General features: G+C 41.3%; 1 protein-coding gene across 1 annotated transcript; it reads left to right on the forward strand.

The window, feature by feature from the left end:
- The first annotated feature begins 19,787 nt into the window (after nt 1–19,787).
- LOC130085706 (KH domain-containing, RNA-binding, signal transduction-associated protein 1-like) lies at nt 19,788–20,903 on the forward strand. The gene has a single exon (XM_056251620.1). It carries the CDS (start codon nt 19,788–19,790, stop codon nt 20,901–20,903), a length of 1,116 nt encoding a protein of 371 aa, XP_056107595.1.
- Nucleotides 20,904–22,538: the final 1,635 nt, after the last annotated feature.

Raw genomic sequence — 22,538 nt, forward strand, 5'->3', positions numbered from 1 at the left:
TTTGTTATTTTTATTGATGCATCCCAACCCCATTATTGTATATTCTTGTATGCCGTTGCTTTTATTCGTCATGTTTTGTTGGTTTGTGTCTGTTTCCCAGTCTGTCATGTCTCGTGTTTGATGTCCTCTTTTGGAGCGTCTGGTAGCCGCTCCTTAAGGTGGGGGTTCTGTCATGATTCTGCCCTCTTGTCATTTCATTTCTCTAGTCTTGAGGCAGGATCATGACAGACCCATGTTTTGTGTGCAAGCACATGGTCTTGTGTTTTGAGCCATGTGCTTGTGTTGTCTCGTTATGTTACCCCGCCCCCTTGTTATCCTCGTCTCGTCATTATTGTCTAGTCAGTTTCACCTGTCCTTGTCTAGTCAGCTTCACCTGTCTTTGTCATAAGTGTCTCCCTATTTAATCCCCTTGTGTTTGCTGTCCTGTGTCGGTACATTGTCAAACATTGTGAGTTATTCTCTGTGAGTATTTTGTCTGAAACCTGTTTATTGAGAATTGTGAGTTTGTTTCCTGTCAAGTCAGAGTCTTCGTTTGTCATCGTGTCTTAGTTTACCTCCAGTCCTGTTTTGCCCCATCGTGGGTTTTGTTTTCTGTTTTGCCATCATTAAACCCCTTTTGAGTTATTAGCAGTCTGCTTTTGGGTTCGTCTATCCAGCAACGTCATGACAGAGATAGCACAGATATTAGTGGTATTGAGGTGAGCGGAGAGGAACACAGATTGTCGCTATATGCAGACGATATAATTGTGTATATCTCACATCCTACAAAGTCTGTCCAGAATTTAATGAAATGTACTGAGACCTTTGGATTCTATTCAGGTTACAAAATAAATGTGACTAAGACAGAAGCACTCCCCGTGAACAATTTAGTTTCCCCACAGATGAAATTAGCTTTCCCATTTAGATGGCCCAGGGAGGGAATTAGGTATTTGGGAATAAATATACCCCCTGACCTTAGTTTATATCAAAGTAACTATATTAAATTAATAGATAAAATTAAACAAGATTTGAACCGATGGACTACACTTCCCCTTACTTTAATAGGCAGGGTGGAAGCTGTTAGAATGAATGTTCTCCCAAGGCTCCTCTTCCTTTTTCAAACTCTACCAATCTCTCCACCTAAATCTACTTTTAGTCTTTTGGATCGTCTCATCTCAAGATTTATATGGCAAGGTAGGAAACCCAGAGTCAGATATAAAGTCTTACAACTGACAAAAACTAAAGGGGGTCTAGGCGTACTGGTTAGCGGCACAATTACGTGCAATGATAGTGTGGTTATTAGATGACACAAATACAAGATGGCTCAGTATGGAAAAAAGTTACAGTCCCGATATGCCTTTGTCAGTGATCCCCTTTAATAGGATTAAATCCACCAGAGATCTTTTGGGAGAATGGTCGAACACAACATGTGTAGCTTGGAAGGAAATACGACAAATGTTTAAGTTGACAAGCGATCTCTCCGTTTTGAGTTCAATTACTTACATTAGAGATTTTCTTCCCTTGAGACTAGATACAGGATTCAAAAATTGGAAACTTTTGAACCTTCATTATGTACACCAATTATTTAGTAATAACAACTTCAAATCATTCGAACAACTGAGAACAGATTTTAAATTACCAAGAACAGATTTTTTCAGATATCTACAATTAAGGAGCTTTATACTCAAGCACCCAAACTGGAACAGATTAATAGAGCCCTCCCTTTTAGAACAGTATTTATTAAAAATTCAGGGTGGAGAACATATGAAGAAACCAATAACCAATGTTTATAAAATCATTGCTTCAATGACAAAAGATAATTCATTTTATGTGAAAGACAAATGGATTAGGGAGCTACAGCTTGAAATAAGTGAAGAAGCTTGGTTGGAGATATGTACTCAGGCTCACAAAGTCACGAACGCCAATTTGTGGAAGGAATTTCGATGGAAGATAAATAACAGATTTTTCAGAACACCACAAGTTGTGGCTAAAATGAATCCGAATCAATCAAGTCAATGTTGGAGGGGGTGCGGAGAGACAATGGCTACTCACTCACATATTTTTTGGCAATGCCCATTGTTAGATAACTTTTGGAAATCCATTTTTACATATATTAATAAAGTATTTAATGTTGAACTGATAAGAGACCCCCTGATAGCAATTCTAGGGATGAAACCAGTTGTGATACACAGTAGGAAAAAGATGTATTTATTACAGATATTACTGGTAGCAGCAAAGAAAACAATTACAATAAAATGGCTTAAAAAGGAGTCGCCAAATCAAGCTGAATGGCTAACAATTTTAAGAAATATTTACACTATGGAAAAAATTACATATTCATTGAGATTACAAAGGGAACTTTTTATTGAAAGATGGGCACCACTAATGACGGTGATGGAGGACCGTTAGAACTAACTCAGATTATAACTGCCAGGGGAACTTGTATACAACCCATGTTTTGTTTTAAGTTGTTGTTTGTTTTGTTCAAATTGTTTATTTTAAATGTTGTTAATTATTTTTTATTTCTTCTTTTACTTGTACTTCTGGACATATTTTCCTGGAAACTTGACCATACACGTAAGAGCGTGTGAATTATGACCCCTTGTACAGGATACTGTTTCTGAGGGGAAGTAATTGCTGTTAAAGGAGATCTGAAGAATATTCAAAATAAAAAATAAGTAATAAAAAAAAATAAAAAAACTGCAGTGAACCAAAGACAGTCTCAAAAACACGGTTTGAAATCGCTGGTGTTTCTGACGTCACAAACGACCTTGTAACCAATCAGATCAACGTGTGATCGTCAACCAGTGGATCTCTGAGCTGAGTGAGTGAGTGGAGGCGGGGCTCATTTGCATATTCATAGAACCGAGCATACTAAATGAGGCGAGGGTGTCGAGTTACATTCAAGATATTTTAAGGCGTGGCGGATTGTTTCTCAAGGAAAAAAACGTTTAAATATGTAATTTTTTGGTGATCAAAGATGAGTTTTAAGGGATGAAATGATTGACCAGCGGGGGACTTAATAATAATTAGGCACACAAGATGAAAACAACACAACTCGGTATAATGAAAGTACTGACGACAGTAATAATAATGACCATAGACTCACCAAATGCCGTCCCTGAGCCAGATGGATCTGGGATCTCAGAATCCGGTGCCGATGGACCCGGGACAGACGATGGGTCGGGATCATCCTGACTGGAGTGCGGTGTCAGCTCGATACTCGAGAGACTGGATAATCCTGAGAAAGACATCAGCTCTAGATCTGGTGCCGACTCTGGGCCCAGGACAGATGAACCGGAGACCGATGATGGTTCTGGATCATCCGGATCGGCATTAACCGGCAGCTGGAGACTCGATATATCGGAGACCGACATCAGCTCTAAGAGCGATTCAACGGAGACAGACGATGTCGGTTCGGGATCATCCGGATCGCTCTCAGATGACAGATCGAGACTGGAGACATCTGAGACAGACATTAACTCCAGGAGGGATTCAACGGAGACAGACGACGGCTCTGGATCATCCGGATCGGCATTAACCGGCAGCTCGACTCCAGATGGACACGGATCCACTGATGAAGCCCAGTCAAACCCGGATAAATCCTGCTGGACATCCGTGGGATCGCAGGAGGGAAATGTGGACACTATATCGACCTCACTGCAGCCGAGGGTGGGAAGCTTTACAGCCTTCCCTATTCTCTGTAAGAAAGCACAGATGCCTTTCTTCTTCTTGCTTTTCTTTGGCTTTTCTAAAGAAAGGTAAAAACATTAACACAAGAAACCGTAAATACTGAGGCTTGACATCATGAAGAAAGAAGAACATGGGATGAAAAAGGTTTAGGTGAGAAAACAGTTAAAGATGTTCATCCCAATCATCCCAGCGCCCGATTACACACACACACACACACACACACAGGCCTTCTTTTTCATTTCTCCCTTACAATCACAACAATTACAGCTATAAGTTACACAGTAGTATATTGATAACAGAATCTGTTGTAGTCAATGTTCACTTTTTCCTGTCAGATTTTTGTTTTTCTATGTATTTTTGCATAGTAAAATAAAACATGTAGCCTAGCTGTAGTATGCCCTTTTTTTACCAAGTAATTAGTTTTGTCAGATAAATAACCTAAGCCAAATTTAGTTTTTTGATTTGAATATATATTTCTCATATTTTGAGGAAATAACCCCTCTGGACATCAGTTTTGGCCACTACTGTTCATGTAAAGACAAAAGCTAACGTTACTAACAATCACAGAACTAGCAGCAAAGAAAACGAACAAGCCGCATTTATGCAAGTTTTTTCTAACTAAAAAGTTTTTTAGGATTATATTGTTTTAGATTAAATCCGTATATGAAAAAAAAATTAACGTTACACTCTTTATTGTTATTACTACGGCTGTACTGTTACGGCTAACAACTAGATGCTAGATGTACAGTTTTCCTTTCTGCTTTTGACCGTTAGTTTGAGTCTCTCACCGGTCGGGATGTTGAGAGCTGATGTTGGGTCGGTGGTGTTCCTTCCAGAGTCACTGAACATCAGATCAACATCTGTGTATTCAGAGTCACTGAACATCAGCACAACATCTGCTGAATCTGGACTGCTGGTTCTGATCGCCACAGACTCCATCGCAGGAGAAGCGCGAGAACAAACTAACGTTACACCGCTGACAAACTCTCCGTGTGTTTGAGCGCGTGTAAATATACTAAATAGCTGTCAAACTTTCAGTATGTTTGTTCGTGTGTAGATAGATATACTATATCGCTGTCAACCTTTCCGTGTGTTTGCCGGCTTTCAGAAGAAGAGTTTCTGCTCAGGTGATTCTCAGGTGAACTAAGTGACCGTTAGAGCGCGCCCTGTGACGTGATCTCTAGTGTGACGTCACACTCGCTGCGGGGTTTTTTATTGAAGAGCGACTTTTAAATTTGTCGCGTCCATCAGGACGTACATTTACAGTATATTGTTTTTATTTTTTTTTTTTTTATTTTTTTTTTTTATCAGAATTAGGTCACAATTTTTCCACCACATTTTTCAAAAAAAAAATTAAACACCAAATAGGAGGGTTTTTTTCTCAATTGATGTGGCTGAGCCTTATATTTCATATCAAAGTTATCGACAAATTAAGAAATTGTTGTTACTATGAGATTTTTTTTAGAGTAAAACAAGTCAAAACAGAAGAGTTTCTCACAAGTACCCAGGTCTGATTATACCGTTTCTGCCACAGTGAACTCCTATATGAGCTACGTACAGCACTCATTATACATACAGTTCTTAGACAGTATTTACATCTACACGCATAGAAACATTACAAATGCATTCAAGCAGACAGAGTGTAACTGTAGTAATTACATTTTTAATAGATTTCAAAATACATTTAAAAGATTTTATTTTAAAGTGTTATTATTTTAAAATAAACTTTCTAGAATGGTCTGCAAGGAAAAGGAAGACAAACTGAGGATTGTTTATTGCACCAAAAGACATTTGAAAGGAATCAGTGTTAATACAAAAAATGTGGAATATTAGTGCAATGTGCCAATACAAATATTTGAAAAATTCCATGTTTTGAAGGATGTATTTCATGTATTTCCATGTTTTGTCCATGCCTGAAGAAAACAATCACAACTTTAAAATTCCCTGATGTTTCCACAACAGTGCAGGTAAACTAATCCAACAGTCTGACTACACAACTTCACAGATTTAGATGTAAAAAACCCTAATCAACTATGGCTTATTACAGAATCTGGGTTCTGTAGTGTAAAAGATTTGCGTAGTTTTGCTCGATATGGCATTTGTCTTGGACTCCAAATCGTCTCCAACTCCAAACGGCGTAGGAGCAGCTTCACCAGAGCAAGAATGTACCAGTGCTGGTATAGAAATGCATTCGTCATCATTAGCCATAATATGTTTATTCCCTATTGAATAAGTGGGGTTACATGCAGCCTGTTCAAAAAGTTGCTAAATGTTGCAAAAAAAAAATTCTAGTCACTTTTTTGAAAAAGACAAAAATAATTAAAGAGTTCTGAAATACACAAAAGAAAAAAATGACTGGAGGAGTTTTGACTGACTGAGTTTTCTGACATTAGGACCCAGAGGAACAGCTCATCTGCTCCATATAGAGCTATAAGGCCATCTACAGTCATGAAATATCATGTTATATTATTTATTTTCCACAAGAGGTCGGCAAAGACTCCCAATGTAAGATATTTAGAGCAGAATTAAAGGGGTGGTATAATTAGGGTTGCCAACTTTCTGAAATGGAAATAAGGAACGGGTGGGGGTGACATGCCCCCACGGAAGAACATTTTGAAAAATAACCCCTGTAATGATGACTTCTGGTGAATATTGTATGCTATCATACATTATAGCATATTATAATGCAACTTATTAGGCCTATAGTTGTAGCGTTTATACGCCCGTATAAATATAACTAATTATTATTCATAACGGATCAATAATTAATCATTTAATTATTTTCAGAATTTACTGTAGCAGAATCAATAGTATGATCATTTTATCAGTTCATCCTATGAATGGAAAGCATAAACAATTATTAATTCTAGGAAATATAATATCTTCCTGGCCAAGAAAGACTAATTCCCAGCTAACAGCTAAATTAAGAAATAATTCAAGGGTAAAAGCCTAAGTATAGATCGCAGTTCAAGATAATAAATTCGTAATCACATAACACAAGTAATCTTTTCAAATACAAACAATACTTGATTGATTATAAGCCAATGACTAACACATAAAACTAATATCTAACACACACACACACACATTCATACGAGTTGCAAAAAGAAAGAGAGTGAGGAAGAATGAGTTTTAGGAGTCAGATGGTGAGATCCCAATGTTTCTATATGCACTTAAAAGACATGAACGAACCATCAATCATCGATTTAACCCTTATATCGTTTCTTAGGCGGGTTATTCAATTTTATATTAATGCACCAGTTCAGTTAAGAGTCTGAAGGCTACTTGCTTGTCTTCGGTTTGCTTTGGGGATTCCCTTTTGTCGGTGTAAAGGGGTTTCCCGGGTCCGTTGCTTGGGTGGCGGTCTCCTCGTGCCAGCTAGATCTTGGGCAGCCAGTCACGTGGTGTGTTGGCGGATGGATGAAAGTCTTTGAAGTTGGAAGCGCGTACCATAACCATCGCCGGCTCCACCCAGCTTGTTGTTCTGCCGAGACCTTTTCCGAGGGAGAAAGCGAGAGAGCACAAGAGCACCAGAGAACCAGAGCGAGATTCTGTGTTCGAGTCTAAGATTTTAAACTCAAAGTTTGTCCCACCTCTAGGATACGTTCTAGCCAATTGGACACTGGCTTAATTTAGGAGGTGGCCCTATTTTCTTCTTATCGTAAATCATGGGTTATCTGTGATCTCCTTGTTCTCCAGCACCAGCAGAGAGAACAATAGGCCACAGTTTAGACATTATTACTATTATAAGAATACAAAACATTTTACACAGATTTCAAGTCAAACCATCTTTTTGAATAAAAAATACAATCCTGCTGACAGGAAACACGGCACACTTTCATTCACACACCTAATATTTATAACAATTATGAATTGTATGGCATCTCATACAATTATGTAATCAATAATGACTGTATAATGAGCTATGGTTATTGAACTGTGATTTTTCATATTTTTGTGTTTTACCCGGACAGTGGTAATATTTAGTATATAGAAGAGCTTATATTGTTATGTTATGTTTAGTGTATGTGTTGTGCTGTGTTGTGTGTGGGTGAATTAGATATCTTAGATGATGTTGTGTGCACTTCTGTATTTGTCTTCATTGTTGTACAGCCTTGATGTTAATATTTTGTTAAAAATTGTTAAGACCCCAGGAAGAATAGCTGCTGCTTAATGGAGTAGCTAATGGGGATCTTAATAATAAACAAATAAACAAAAAAAAATCTAAGCATATGAGACACACACATATATTGTAGAAACAACATAGAATTATGTAGTTGCATGATGTTTGATTATAAGTCCATCGAGAATTGTTCTGGGATGAGTTTTATGGATTTTGATATGTAAAATGTTTTAGCGTGTAAAGTTTGTGGGGTTTAAGCCATTCCGGTCTGAGGCCATGGATAGTTCTTGCTGAAGTCTGTTTTGTCCCCCTCTCATGGGACCTTGGATCTTAACCCTCTGGGGACGGCAAACGCGCCGGCGCGTTTTGCTGTTTTTTTTTCACATAGCAGCAACATAGACTTAAAATTCTCCGTCATTTATGGTCATATAAATAAAATCAATACATGATTATAAAACATAGAGGGTCTTCTTTTTTGTGTACACTCACATTAACATCAAAACCTTGTGTTTTTTTTTTAAATAAATAAAATAAACAGGGTGCGCTTTCAGCTCACTCTGTCTCCGCAAAAATCTTTCTGAAACATGTCTGGAAAATGAACTGAAACTCAGCTAATACTTATCACACAAACATGAAACAAACGTCTAAAGAACGCTTTAAATTTCTAATTTTTAAATAAAACAATTAACATTTAAAACAAATATTCTCCTGCAATGTAATCTGTCTGAAACTAAAGAGAAGTACAGTTTCTCCTGTCTCAGCTCATTATCGTTAATTTGTTCACACCCACTCGCAGAGCGCGCTATTCATAAGATAATGTGTAGAGGCCATATGCAAAATAGATAAACGTGAATCATGTTTCTGTGTGTGTGTGTGTGTGTGTGTGTGTGTGAATGAATGAATGAATGAATGAATGAATGAACGCACAGATATGCACTGTTACAGACGAAATAAAAGACAACATTTCGTTGACTAGTTTTGGATAAAGTTTTTCAAATCAAATAAGCATCAAATAAGCTTTAAATAAGCTTCAAAATAAAGACATCAAATAAGCTTTTGTTAGGAGTTTCTGCTAATATGTTAAATATATAGTATGTTTTATCAATAAACTAATCAACTAAGATGTTTGTTCCAATGCAAGCTATATCAAAATAATGAATCCTCAACTTTGAAATATGTATGATCAACTAAGACATTTATGGAAAAAGACAATTTTCTTTTTTAGAGTTTCTTTCCAACTCTAACTTTGAACTGAAATAAAACCATGTCTATATGGTGAAGGGTGTGTGATAGAAGTGTCCAGACATATGCACCCTGTATTTTAAAGAAGAACATTTAATTATTTGCGATACATTATTCATTCACAAAGAATTCAGGGACATTATTCATGTCCCTAAAGGTTGGAGTTTTCCTCATTTTTTAAATTAAGGCATTAAGATTTTTTATTCCTCTTTTTAGTCAACTTTAGCATGGGTGTGTTCACTTATTCTAAGCACTAAGCAGTGTGTGTGTGTGTATATAATTAAAAAGCAATTTTAACCAGAAAAATCTACAATGCATGCCCAAAGTCGTGCAGCCATATAGTTTCTCTTGATATCAGCATGTTCACAGGTGTTTATTTTTATTTTTTTACAGGGACAAGATGCCACTGATGAGTCCTGCTGACTTCAACATTCACAGGAGACTGTACATGAACATGGTAAAATGAAAAATTAAACACCTTGGAAATTACAGGTATGTACTATGTTTCAGGAATGGGACAATGCTGTGTGACTGTGCAAGCCTCTGTCTTTAGATCAGTGTGTTTACTAATGTGCTTTTTTGTCCTTTGTTGTGTATCTTTGGATTATGTTGTGTTGTAAATAAATCCAAACAATCTAAAAGCCATTATTTTTTTAATCTCCTCATTCTTTGTGCAAGGCTCCTCATAATGATATGGCCTGATAGGACCTAATAGGGCCATTATGGGAGGGTCTTTGTCTTTCTCAGGTGTGAAATGCCATACATATTAATGAGAGATCACGCCTCTTCGCATAAAGCTTTCTCAAACAAAACACGTCATACACATTCTAAAAGACTTTATTGACTTATCTGAATGAGTAGTCAGGATGATTCTCACATAGTTTTGGAGCAAATATTCTAGACTTTGTGATACAATTTTCAAAAGTCTTGTGAAGAAATAATCAATATGTGTTTTGTGGCCTTATTTCAGAAACTTTTATTTTTAAGCTTTTCAATAACCATGCATAAATAATATTCTCTCAAAAATACAAACATGTACTTACATGTTGCTCACGTATTATGGTAGCCCCATTAGTGCTATATAGAGTGAATTTACACCTTTGCCATTAACATGTTTATAAATAACTGAAAAAAGCACAAATGTCAGTGCATGTCAAAACATCCCAAGGGTCCCAAAACCCCTTGGTCCCTAGAGGGTTAAGAAAGACGTAGTCTGTTAGTCGCAGGGGTCAGGTGACCTCTTGTTAGGGCCTCTTGTTTCACCATTTCTGAACAGATCTGTCTTGCCAAATTATAAAACATTGACAACGTTCTTCCTTTAGTTAAACAATAAAAAGTCTTTTTGGTGGCAGACTTTCTGGAGCCTGGGGTAATCTGGAATGTGAAGCCTCTTTTGTGTGATTATGTATGAACAATCACCTAAAAGCTTCACTTGTGTTTGGTTCATTCTCGTTGTCGCTACATAGTTTATAATACGTTTTATTTTTAACTTAAACAAATACAACATATAACATTCAAAACTCATCGGCTTAGACTGCATATGAAGAAAAATAAACACAACAGTTTTCTGTAGCCTTGTGCAAACTTATTCAATAGAATTAGACTTCTAGAATGTTCTTTCCAGTGCAAAAAAATAATATTTTTAATTTAGTAGTTTTTCTTATCATAGCCTATAAACTCCTTTTCCCCGATTTACTGAAGCCTATATGTAAAACGCATTTGCAGCTGCACAGCTAGCACACTGAGCGTTGGGCGACAGTGGCTCAGTGGTTCATGTAGGTTGTCTACAAACTAGAAGGTTGGTGGTTTAATCCCCGGTTCCACCTGACCAAGTGTCGAGGTGTCCATGAGCAAGACACCTAACCCCAGCTGCTCCCGACGAGCTGGATGGTGCCTTTGGTGGCCATTGGGTCTGTGAAAGCGCTATATAAATGCAGTCCATTCATAGGCTGTGCTGCGGCAACTGCACATCCAATGGCGCGGGCGACCTCTGACGTGCGACCAACGAGCCAACTCTACATCATTACACGTCAGAGCCCGTCAAGGGGCGTGGCCTCAGTCTATAATAGTCCCCGAATTTGCCATTATAGCAGGTCTTCGTTCATTCATAGTCTGTCTGACATATTAGAAGCTATGTGTCTGTCATGGATTTGCACTGAATTGATTCTCAAAAATACGGAACAAAGTGCGTTGCGTATCAGTTCAATACGGAACAAGACTTTTATGTGTCAAATACGGGACGATTCCGTATTATACGGAACGGTTGGCAACCCTAGGTATAATGCCCCTTTTAACAAGATGTAAAATAAGTCTCTGTTGTCCCCAGAGTGTATATGTAAAGTTTCAGCTCAAAATACCCCACAGATAATTTTTTATATAGCATGTTAAAATTGTCACTTTTTCAGGGTCAGTAAAAACACACAGTTTCATGTGTCTCCCTTTAAATGCAAATGAGCTGCTGCTCCCGGCACAGAGAGCGGAGCTTCAACAGCTTGTGTGTGTGTGTGATTCCGATTAGCTCACACAGACATGCAGCCTGGTTAAAACCAGACCATTCTCGGTTGTAACTGAGTTATGGTCTGGCAAAGCGTCATAGACAAATCATTTCCAGAGGGGCGTCACCAACGGACGTCGCGGATAGACCTAAAACCAATCAGAGCGATGAAGGAGATGACGTATGCAGAGCGGCGGAGAAACATCTCCGAGTGTTGTTCTTTGCTCGGTTTTCAACTAAAAGGAAACCTTCAAATCGCTTAAAACAGACGCGATAGCTGATTCGAACGAGTGATGTTCGACGGCGGCATCCATCTTTGTAATGTAGGCTACAAAATCTGCTTCAAAATCCCAGCGCTGTCGTCATCGTGTAAAGCCCGCCCCAACGCTTCTGATTGGTGCCTCGATTTCGACGGATTGGAAATGGGCTTGAATGAGCTCTTTGCCAGACTAACTTTCAGAGCAAATCTAAATTTGCCGGAAGTTGTCTGGGTTTTCCCAGGCTAACAGACATGCACTGAAATGTCAGAAACTGTTCTGCCTTTTATGTTTAAACCAGACTCAGACAAAGATGGAGAGACTCAAGAAGAAGTGACAACAGCAACACGTAGAAGCAACAGGACGTCTCTGAATGGTTAGTTGATGAAGATAGTTAACTCCACATCAGCAACATAAAGTTCTGTATTGCAAGTGAAAAGATGGATGCTTGAGCTTGAACTCACAAATGTGCTCTTCTACAACTCTTCCTCTTCTCAACATGGACTGTGTCCCCAGGGGCGGGGCTTATGTACATGTAAATATTAAGGTTGGTGATGTAACCCGGGAGGAAGCTCATGTAGTTCTACCCATATATATCCATAATAAAGGGCCTATATTCGTGTTCGCATTTATGATTTTTAGTGTTCGCATTTACGAGGAAAAACAATGTTTCGGACGTGACAGTTCTCCATTACGGACGTGACCGCTCTGAAAGCAGAGACATCAAACAGAAAGCACAACCCCTTTCTTTAAATTGAATTTCGTTTTGTATTAATTGTATCTTCATTTTAATCAATGTTTCATCAACCAATTGACCCTTCGCAGGGAGCTTGATTGACAGGTGATCTGACCAATCATACTTCGCCATCCGCCATTTTGTCCGACAAAGCAGTCAGGAGAGTTAGTAGATTAACATGCCTTTCTGCGGTTAAAACAACATTCCTTCTTATGTTCATTCATGTTTATTTGATGCTATAAATGAACTAGAAGGAAGAGATGATCGGATCACGGGCAGCTTTAACTGATGCTCTCCAGCGATCTGTCACGACACATTAAAGAGCCACAAAACGGTATTTATTGTTTAAGTTTATTTTTTAAAAATGACCAAATTTGAAAGGTGAGACTTTGTTTAATATGTTTAATATCAAAAGTAACCGAAAAGTAACCTGGTCTGTCCTGTCTGTCAGCGTGTTGTCAGTCCGCGATGTATTTTTCACTGCGTGAGATCATGGTGTGTGTGTGTGAGAGCAGCGTAGCTTGTCGGACATGGCGACAGTAACTAAGGGGGGTGGGTCTTTGCGAACGGTCAATTGCCTGGATTTAATAAATAAGAAGTAAATATAGCAGACGATAGATAATCACGAAACGGAGGCGCTGGCGCGTGAACTGGAGCTCGTCTCATAAATGAACCGAAACTCAGCGTATAAGGTAGCCTACTTGCCTCACAGTCACAGACATGTCTAAAACAGAACAATTCAAAACGAAAGAAAACAGACTGCTCTCTGCTTATGTAATCCCTATGAAATGAAGTGCATTTCTCTCTGGCGCGTTCACTACTGCAAAGATCGCGAGTCAGCATCGTCAACTTCATCTTTTACATTTACATTTATTCATTTAGCTGACGCTTTTATCCAAAGCGACTTACAATTGCTATATATGTCAGAGGTTGCACGCCTCTGGAGCAACTAGGGGTTAAGTGTTAAGTCAACTCAGGGACACATTGGTGTCTCACAGTGGATTCGAACCCGGGTCTCTCACACCAAAGGCATGTGTCTTATCCACTGCGCCATCACCACCCACATCTTTGCAGTCGACACTGACAAAGAAAACACTTGTTTATTAATAAACAATTAAAATATCTCCTTGCTGTATTTTACATATTTATAATCATTACTTTTGCCGGTTCTTTGTGACAGCTTTCAGGTGCTTTATTGGCAGCACCACCCTTATGTTACATGAACGCGTCACCACCGCATCACCGCACCCACCAGAAAAGGCCTGTTTTGTAAGCCGGATTTGATGGCCGCATTCTTACACTTAATGGCAATTCAATGTGGAAGTAATCCAAGTATTCAGAATAGGCTACGTTACTTAGATTGAGTAATGTAACGGAATACGTTACAAATTACATTTTTGGGCATGTATTCTGTAAAGAAATACGTTTTGAAAGTGTCCTTCCCAACACTGAAAGACAAGTACACTCACCTAAAGGATTATTAGGAACACCTGTTCAATTTCTCATTAATGCAATTATCTAATCAACCAATCATATGGCAGTTGCTTCAATGCATTTAGGGGTGTGGTCCTGGTCAAGACAATCTCCTGAACTCCAAACTGAATGTCAGAATGGGAAAGAAAGGTGATTTAAGCAATTTTGAGCGTGGCATGGTTGTTGGTGCCAGACGGGCCGGTCTGAGTATTTCACAATCTGCTCAGTTACTGGGATTTTCACGCACAACCATTTCTAGGGTTTACAAAGAATGGTGTGAAAAGGGAAAAACATCCAGTATGCGTCAGTCCTGTGGGCGCAAATGCCTTGTTGATGCTAGAGGTCAGAAGAGAATGGGCCGACTGATTCAAGCTGATAGAAGAGCAACTTTGACTGAAATAACCACTCGTTACAACCGAGGTATGCAGCAAAGCATTTGTGAAGCCACAACACGCACAACCTTGAGGCGGATGGGCTACAACAGCAGAAGACCCCACCGGGTACCACTCATCTCCACTACAAATAGGAAAAAGAGGCTACAGTTTGCAAGAGCTCACCAAAATTGGACAGTTGAAGACTGGAAAAATGTTGCCTGAGTCTCGATTTCTGTTGAGACATTCAGATGGTAGAGTCGGAATTTGGCGTAAACAGAATAAGAACATGGAGCCATCATGCCTTGTTACCACTGTGCAGGCTGGTGGTGGTGGTGTAATGGTGTGGGGGATGTTTTCTTGGCACACTTTAGGCCCCTTAGTGCCAATTGGGCATCGTTTAAATGCCACGGCCTACCTGAGCATTGTTTCTGACCATGTCCATCCCTTTATGGCCACCATGTACCCATCCTCTGATGGCTACTTCCAGCAGGATAATGCACCATGTCACAAAGCTCTAATCATTTCAAATTGGTTTCTTGAACATGACAATGAGTTCACTGTACTAAAATGCCCCCCATAGTCACCAGATCTCAACCCAATAGAGCGGGGGTCAGCAACCTTTTTGTCATAAAGTGCCATTTTTAAGTTTCCGAGTTCATCACTGTGCCACAACCCATATCCCATATATTTCAAGAGTGGCATCAACACTGGTAAGATAATTTACTGTGACTACTTTAATGAAGACAACTGTGTGTTAAGCTTCAGAATGTAAGCTGAACTTTCAGTTTCATTTTCATTCGGCTTGCTGAAGAGATGCTCAGCCATATCTGAGGCGATGCGTGTTGCAGCAGCCCTATCATATCTGGAAACTGGGAGCCGTTATGACGCGCTCTCGCATGTTATTATTATTATTATTATTTTTTACCATTTAGGAAGAGTAAAATTTACATTTGTGACTTTAACAATCAGATGTATTTTGTTCAGTTTCATCTCGAATATGAAAAAGTGTCCTCTCTGTCGGAGGGCATTTGTCTCACGATTGGATAGCTTTCCGATCAGAGAAAACACATGAAGTGACCAGGTACGCATGAACGGAGTTTCCACATGCATCACAGTCATTTTAATATGTATAGAATGTTTAATAAGGACTCTATACACTTGGTTGAAATGTATAGCATTAACTATTTACAGCGGAACGAGCTGTAAGCTGTCAGTTGGATAACTTATTTGCGCTGAGGCGCAGTGGTTTGGTTTGTTAGAGCTGCACGCTTTCATTGACTTGTGCAGTTTAATTCTCACACTTTAATAGTATAAATAACTCCTAACTTAATAAAACAAGCTGTTACTACGAGGAATTATTACATCAAAATGTTGATCTGTATGCAGGTGGTGGGAGGTATGCTACTTTATCTGAATGAAATCTCTCGCGCTTGCTTGCGTGTCAGCGATTAACCCTCCGCGTGCCAGTGTTGGCACGGGTGAACGTGATTTCACCAAGTACCACATGTTCCTGGATCAACATCTTTGTTGATCCTGGATCAACTTTCCAATCAACCAATCAGATTTGAGGGACAAGTTTACAGTTTATGTCAAGTTTAGGCTTAGAACCAGCGTGAAGTACTTAAACATCAGTGCTATTCACCTATCATTACCCTCTGATTTTAGGGAAAAGTTATGGGTAGGGTTAGGTTTAGGGGTAGGGATTGGGTAAGGACTACATTTTGGGACAGGAATGTTGATCCAGGATCTGGGCATAACGGTTTAAATGAACAACAATAAACAAATGTTAAGTGCTGATCAAGAGTTTTGTGCAAGCAATTTAAGGTTGCGACTCTTGTCCTAAATATAGCAGGCTTCATTCAGTGATTGAAACAAATATTATTAACATTAATTGAAGTTTTACAGTATAAAGAACCGACATTGAACGCTCCGAGCGAGCTGTGCTGTGGTAAACTGCTGCTATAATGGCTATTTCGGGGGCGGGCTCTGACGTGTATGATGTAATGCTAGCTCATTGGCGCACACGTTGGAGGCGCCCGCGCCTTTGGATGTGCAGTTGCCGCAGCACAGCCAATGAGTGAGCCAGACAGTGAGCTGGAAAATGCGTTTTACATTTTAAGCTTCAGAATTTTGCCAATCGCAAAGCAGACAGCCGCGCCTCTGCTACCGCGGGCGTGTTTTTCCACATTCGAATATTAATTTTCACCTTCGAAGTTCTGTTTTTTAAAACTATTCGAATATATATTCGAATTTAGAATATTCGTTGACAGCCCTAGTGGCCACTCCCCCTCTCACACTGCACACTGAGGCCACTCCCCCTCTCACACTGTGCACTGAGTGGCCACTCCCCCTCTCACACTGCACACTGAGTGGCCACTCCCCCTGAGGCCACTCCCCCTCTTGCACTGCACACTGAGGCCACTCCCCCTCTCACACTGCACACTGAGTGGCCACTCCCCCTCTCATGAACACTCCCCCTCAACATTGCACACTGAGTGGCCACTCCCCCTCTCACACTGCACACTGAGTGGCCACTCCCCCTCCAGGCTGCACACTGAGTGGCCACTCCCCCTCTCACACTGCACACTGAGTGGCCACTCCCCCTCTCACACTGCACACTGAGTGGCCACTCCCCCTCCACACTGCACACTGAGTGGCCACTCCCCCTCCACGCTGCACGCTGAGTGGCCACTCCCCCTCTCACACTGCACACTGAGTGGCCACTCCCCCTCCACACTGCACACTGAGTGGCCACTCCCCCTCTCACACTGCACATTGAGTGGCCACTCCCCCTCTCACACTGAGTGGCCACTCCCCCTCTCACACTGCACACTGAGTGGCCACTCCCCCTGAGGCCACTCCCCCTCTCACTGCACACTGAGTTGCCACTCCCCCTGAGGCCACTCCCCCTCTCACACTGCACACTGAGTGGCCACTCCCCCTCACACTGTACACTGAGTGGCCACTCCCCCTGAGGCCACTCCCCCTCACACTGCACACTGAGTGGCCACTCCCCCTCTCACACTGCACACTGAGTGTGGCCACTCCCCCTCACACTGTACACTGAGAAGCCACTCCCCCTCTCAAACTGCACACTGAGTGGCCACTCCCCCTCTCACACTGCACACTGAGTGGCCACTCCCCGAGGCCATTCCCCCTCTCACACTGCACACTGAGGCCAATCCCCCTCTCACACTGCACACTGAGTTGCCACTCCCCCTGAGGCCACTCCCCCTCTCACACTGCACACTGAGTGGCCACTCCCCCTCACACTGCACACTTAGGCCACTCCCCCTCTCACACTGCACACTGAGTGGCCACTCCCCCTGAGGCCACTCCCCCTCTCACACTGCACACTGAGTGGCCACTCCCCTCACACTGCACACTGAGTGGCCACTCCCCCTCTCACACTGCACACTGACTGGCCACTCCCCCTCTCACACTGCACACTGAGGCCACTCCCCCTCTCACACTGCACACTGAGTGGCCACTCCCCCTGAGGCCACTCCCCCTCTCACACTGCACACTGAGTGGCCAATCCGGAAAATAAACATTATGACATTAGAGGGTTGTGGTTTAAAAATATCTGAATATTATATTTTATTCACGGCCATCATTTGTAGTAGCCTATTCACAAACTGTTTGCTCAAGCGTAGCGTTTTCTCTGAGTTCACTGTGTTGCTCCAGCCCAGGTCTGAACCTCCCCTGAATCGTCGCGCTTATTCATTTGTGGATGTTAACTGAATCTGTAAGTCAGCTACACTGTTTAATTCTGAATATTATAATTTATTCTGATGCGCTTAACGTTATCGTTTTCTCAGAGTTTAGGCTCCTGTGTAATAGTAGCATAGACTATTCAGCAACTCAAACATACCAAACCAACAATTACTAAAACATATTTTGCACGGGCATTGCACTAGTAATAATAAATTTGGCTTGTTCGACTTCAGCAGCGCCGACGCCACGTGACTGTGACGTATGCCATCAAAGTACCGCGAGAGCAGCGGCTGGTTCAGCACCTTTTGAGATGCGCCTTGCCTCGCCTGACATGTAGTCGAGAGTAGGCGGCTGCAGTGAGGGGAGGAGTGAAGAAAGCGCAGGCAAGCCGGACAGATCTTTCTTCTCGCAGTGGATCTGACATCGGCGAGATCAAATACTGATATCGCGGGATTTACGGGATTCACGCCCGTGCACGGTATTGCTAATAAACTGGATGTAATTTAAGTTCTGTTGCTTTTATATGAAAATAAATATAATGAACAAGACACCCAAAGTATTTCCAAATGCGTGTTTATCAATCATTTTTTCTTTAATACAGACATGTGTTTTTATATATATTTTTTAATAAAAATGACATTACATAACCTATATCGCATTGTCAGAAAGTTTATTCACACATAAAATACTTATACACATAAAACATGATATCAGAGTTTTAAAATCAAACATTTCAAAAAGGAACAATACATCACAGTTGTTTAAACCAATGAGCATTAAGCTGTGTCGTCAGCAAGTCGTTTCCCATCGTGCTTTTGATCAGCGCAGTCGGTGGAGAGCAACTGTGCGCGACTGCAGAATCCGACACGTGCGCTTGCGCTCGCGAGAGTTTTTTGACATACGTCAGCATGACATCAGAGCAAGGCGGACTGCACTCATAGACAGTAAAAACCAAGGGGGTAATCCATCGACCGGAAGTTGAAGTCGGCCGGGTGCCGCCATCTTGTAGCAGAACTTCACTTGCGTTAGCATTTCCATTGACTCCCATTAATTTTGGCGTCACTTTGACAGCGAATAACTTTACATCTGAGGCGTTTAAAGACTCCATTTGTCCATTATTTGTTTCTAAAGAAACACGACAATGCATAAAAGGCTCCATTACCTTCTATGTTACGTTATGGCCCCGTAGAAACAGATTTAGTAAAAATAGGCTAACGATTGCGTCATAACCACTCGACTCTCTGTCGCGCTGTACAGAAATTACCGTACAGACAGAAGTAGAAACTCGCGCGCAATCGGGGGGACGTCGAGGCATAAAGTCAAAGGAGAAGCCCATAGAGAGTTGTAAAGCTGCTCCTGCTTCGAGCTCATGGACAGCTAATACTCACGATCTCCGGCTCTGCAAGTTTCGGAAGGGAATGATTCAGATTCCTCTTGGCACAGCTACTAGAAGATTAACGTCTGTCAGACAGGTTGCTCACGTCATCAAGCTTAGTTTGAGTCGGTTTGAGTCTGCGCGTCAGGAACGAAAGTGCTCAAAAATCGCTAAAAATGGGCTTCAACTGTCTCAACTGAGTTCCAATGAGATGGCTCTGTCCATTTCTTTTACTGTCTATGGTAAAAACCCGGTCACTTCCACCCGCGCCATTAGCTGCCGCTTCCTTTGTTCAGAGAGTAGATAAGCTTCAGCACGCGCAACATGGATGCTAATAACAAGAGGAAGAGCAGCAGCGGGGACAGTAAATATCTGCCGGAGTTACTGGCGGAGAAAGACAGCCTGTACTTCTTGTTCACGCACGCGATGAAACTCCTGAGTCCAGAGATTGAGGGGGTTCAGAAGGGTGAGCCTAAAAAAGAGTCTGAGACATACCTGGATCTGTTCACTGCCAAGAACGTGAGGGTGAAAGAGCGAGTGCTCATTCCCGTCAAGCAGTACCCTCGGTTTAATTTCGTGGGGAAGATTCTGCGGCCGCAGGGCAGCACCATTAAACGTCTGCAGGAAGACACCGGGGCAAGGATCTCAGTGCTCGGCAAAGGATCCATGAGGGATAAGAACAAGGAAGAGGAGCTGAGGAAGGGTGGTGATCCGAAGTATGCACACTTGGCCATGGAGCTGCACGTGCACATCGAGGTTTTTGCTCCCATTCCCGATTGTTACCTGCGTATGGCACATGCCATGGATGAGGTCAAGAAGTTCCTAATGCCTGTGGATGGTCATGATGAGATGCATCCGGATGCTTTCATGGATCCAGGGTTTTTGAATGGCTCCCAGGATATGTCTGGCCACGGCAGAGGTCTCGGTCCTCCTGGTAGAGGTCGTGGTGGCCCACCACCCCCTAGGGGTCGCGGTATGCCCCCTCGTGGAGCGCCACGTGGAGGAGCTCCAAGAGGAGGTCCAGGGCGCGGAGCTGCATCACGAGGAGCCCCTGTGGAACGGGGTGGTCCTCCACCCTCCACACCAACCAGAGGAGGAGGTGCCTCTCGATCAAGACCACCAGCCCCGACTCAGAGGATGACACCAGCATCTGCTCTCTCTCACCAACAGCACTCGGCCAAACCTGAAGCTTACGGGGAATATGCCTATGAAGAACCATATCCAGAGGCTGCCTATGAAGGATATGAGAGCTACTACAGTCAACCTGCACCACAGCCAGACACAGAGTATTATGACTACGGTCACGGTGAGGCACAGGAGACTTACGAGTCTTACAAAGATGACTGGGAAGGCGCCGCTTGGGGTGGTGCTGGGGGAAAGGCACCGGCTGCCCGCAGGGCAAGTCATTACGGGAGCACTACTCTTTACGTAGGACGATGACCATTTATAAGTTCAACATGACACGTTTTAGATTTGCGATTAAATGCTGTGCTTATATTCTCTTTGCATTTGTTTTACTTGTTTTTGTTTTTTTTATTAGTTTTCTTTTAATGGTTAAGTGTTTCTTCTCTGAAAAATGGATACCTGAATGCTAGATAATTAGCTGATGTCCATGTGTAAAGTGACTTGCTAAAAAAAAAGAAAATTGCCTGTTAATATCACTTAGATTGATTCCAAACGCGCTTTTTGTAAGGCATAACAAAAAAATTGAGGGATGCTCAAAAAAACATTAGTTCCTTTACAAACCAATATGTTACTTAGTTTTCAAATGAACAAATTCCATTTGGTTTGAGGCTATTTATTGTTTGAAAGTCTCGTGAAAACATTCAAAATTCGCATCTGCTGATTCCTTTTGTTAAATGAGCAAAACAAATATTCCAAAGGTTCAAGTTTACTTCTAGACAGGTAAAAGTACAGCCCTCTCAAACCTTTGTACGTACAATATCCAAATTTTAGACTTGTTTTTAGTTTTGCAGTTTCCGTAATATTAGCAAAGTTGTGTGCATTGCCTAACTAGGGAACTCAAAATGTGTCCCCTCGATCGTCACGCCGGAAGACGGTCTGGTTGTTGTTATGGACAGGAGCTGCAGGTTCGGGGAAATATGCTGCCTATTGTTGTTGTGTTTACATATGACTCAGTAAAGCCCGGACATTCTGTTCTATTTATTTAATGAATCATAATGCGATCGTATTATTTAGCTCGCTATTATTAGCCTATGTTTGAGACATCAACCACTGGTCGATGAACATAATGATAATTACACTTAAATATTTTCTTCTCAGCCATGTTAACAATTGTCCGTGAGCGAAATCTCCTCCCATCCGTTGTCTGATTGGCCTTTCGCAAGGACTCCTGGGTAGTTAAAGTGCGTGGAGCCTGCATCTATGTGGGCTTCGCGGAAGACCGCTTCAAGGGTACACAGGGGGCGCTGCTGAGCACACTTCAGAGCGTTAACATGCTAAATGGGACGGCCAACGGACTCGTAGACTCGGCAAGCACGCGCAATTTAAGTCCACGAGACCGAAAGTCCGCATGAAGTGCGCCATTTGGGACAGGGCCAGAGACAGGTGCCGCTTGACTCGGACACATTTCTAACCGGCATGCATCTCGCGCTGATCACCGGTGATCGGTTCTGCGCAGATTTTGCTCATCTCAAACAAGCCTTTTTTAATTTTATTTTTTAATTAATGCTTAATACAATACACAAATAATAACAGATAACAGAATACAAAAACAACACCCAAAAAATTAATAAATAACAATGGGGGGATAACATAAATTAAACATATTGATACATTATAAGAATTACATGACACTGAAAAAAGGAAAAGAATTACAAACAGATAATGTTTTTAAGGCTTTTTTGTTCTCAGACAACTTAATTGAAAATAGATATTTTTCAAGTTCTTTAACAAATATAAGAAAGAGAGGTTTGGCATTTAGATATTTAGATTTATGAATATGGAATTTTGCTAGTAATAAGATCCGTATTAATTACGTAAAAATTACCTTTTTTAGATTTATCACAATCAACAAAGCGGACCACATCCTTCCAATATAACACACAGCACGAG

This window comes from Rhinichthys klamathensis, unplaced genomic scaffold, assembly GCF_029890125.1.
Source record: "Rhinichthys klamathensis goyatoka isolate OS25496 unplaced genomic scaffold, OSU_Roscu_1.1 h1tg000087l_1, whole genome shotgun sequence".
Classification (NCBI taxonomy): domain Eukaryota; kingdom Metazoa; phylum Chordata; class Actinopteri; order Cypriniformes; family Leuciscidae; genus Rhinichthys; species Rhinichthys klamathensis.

What these genes read in the sequence shown, in the direction of transcription:
- LOC130085706 (XM_056251620.1), top strand. Translation starts at nt 19,788, where the DNA reads ATGGATGCTAATAACAAGAGGAAGAGCAGCAGCGGGGACAGTAAATAT.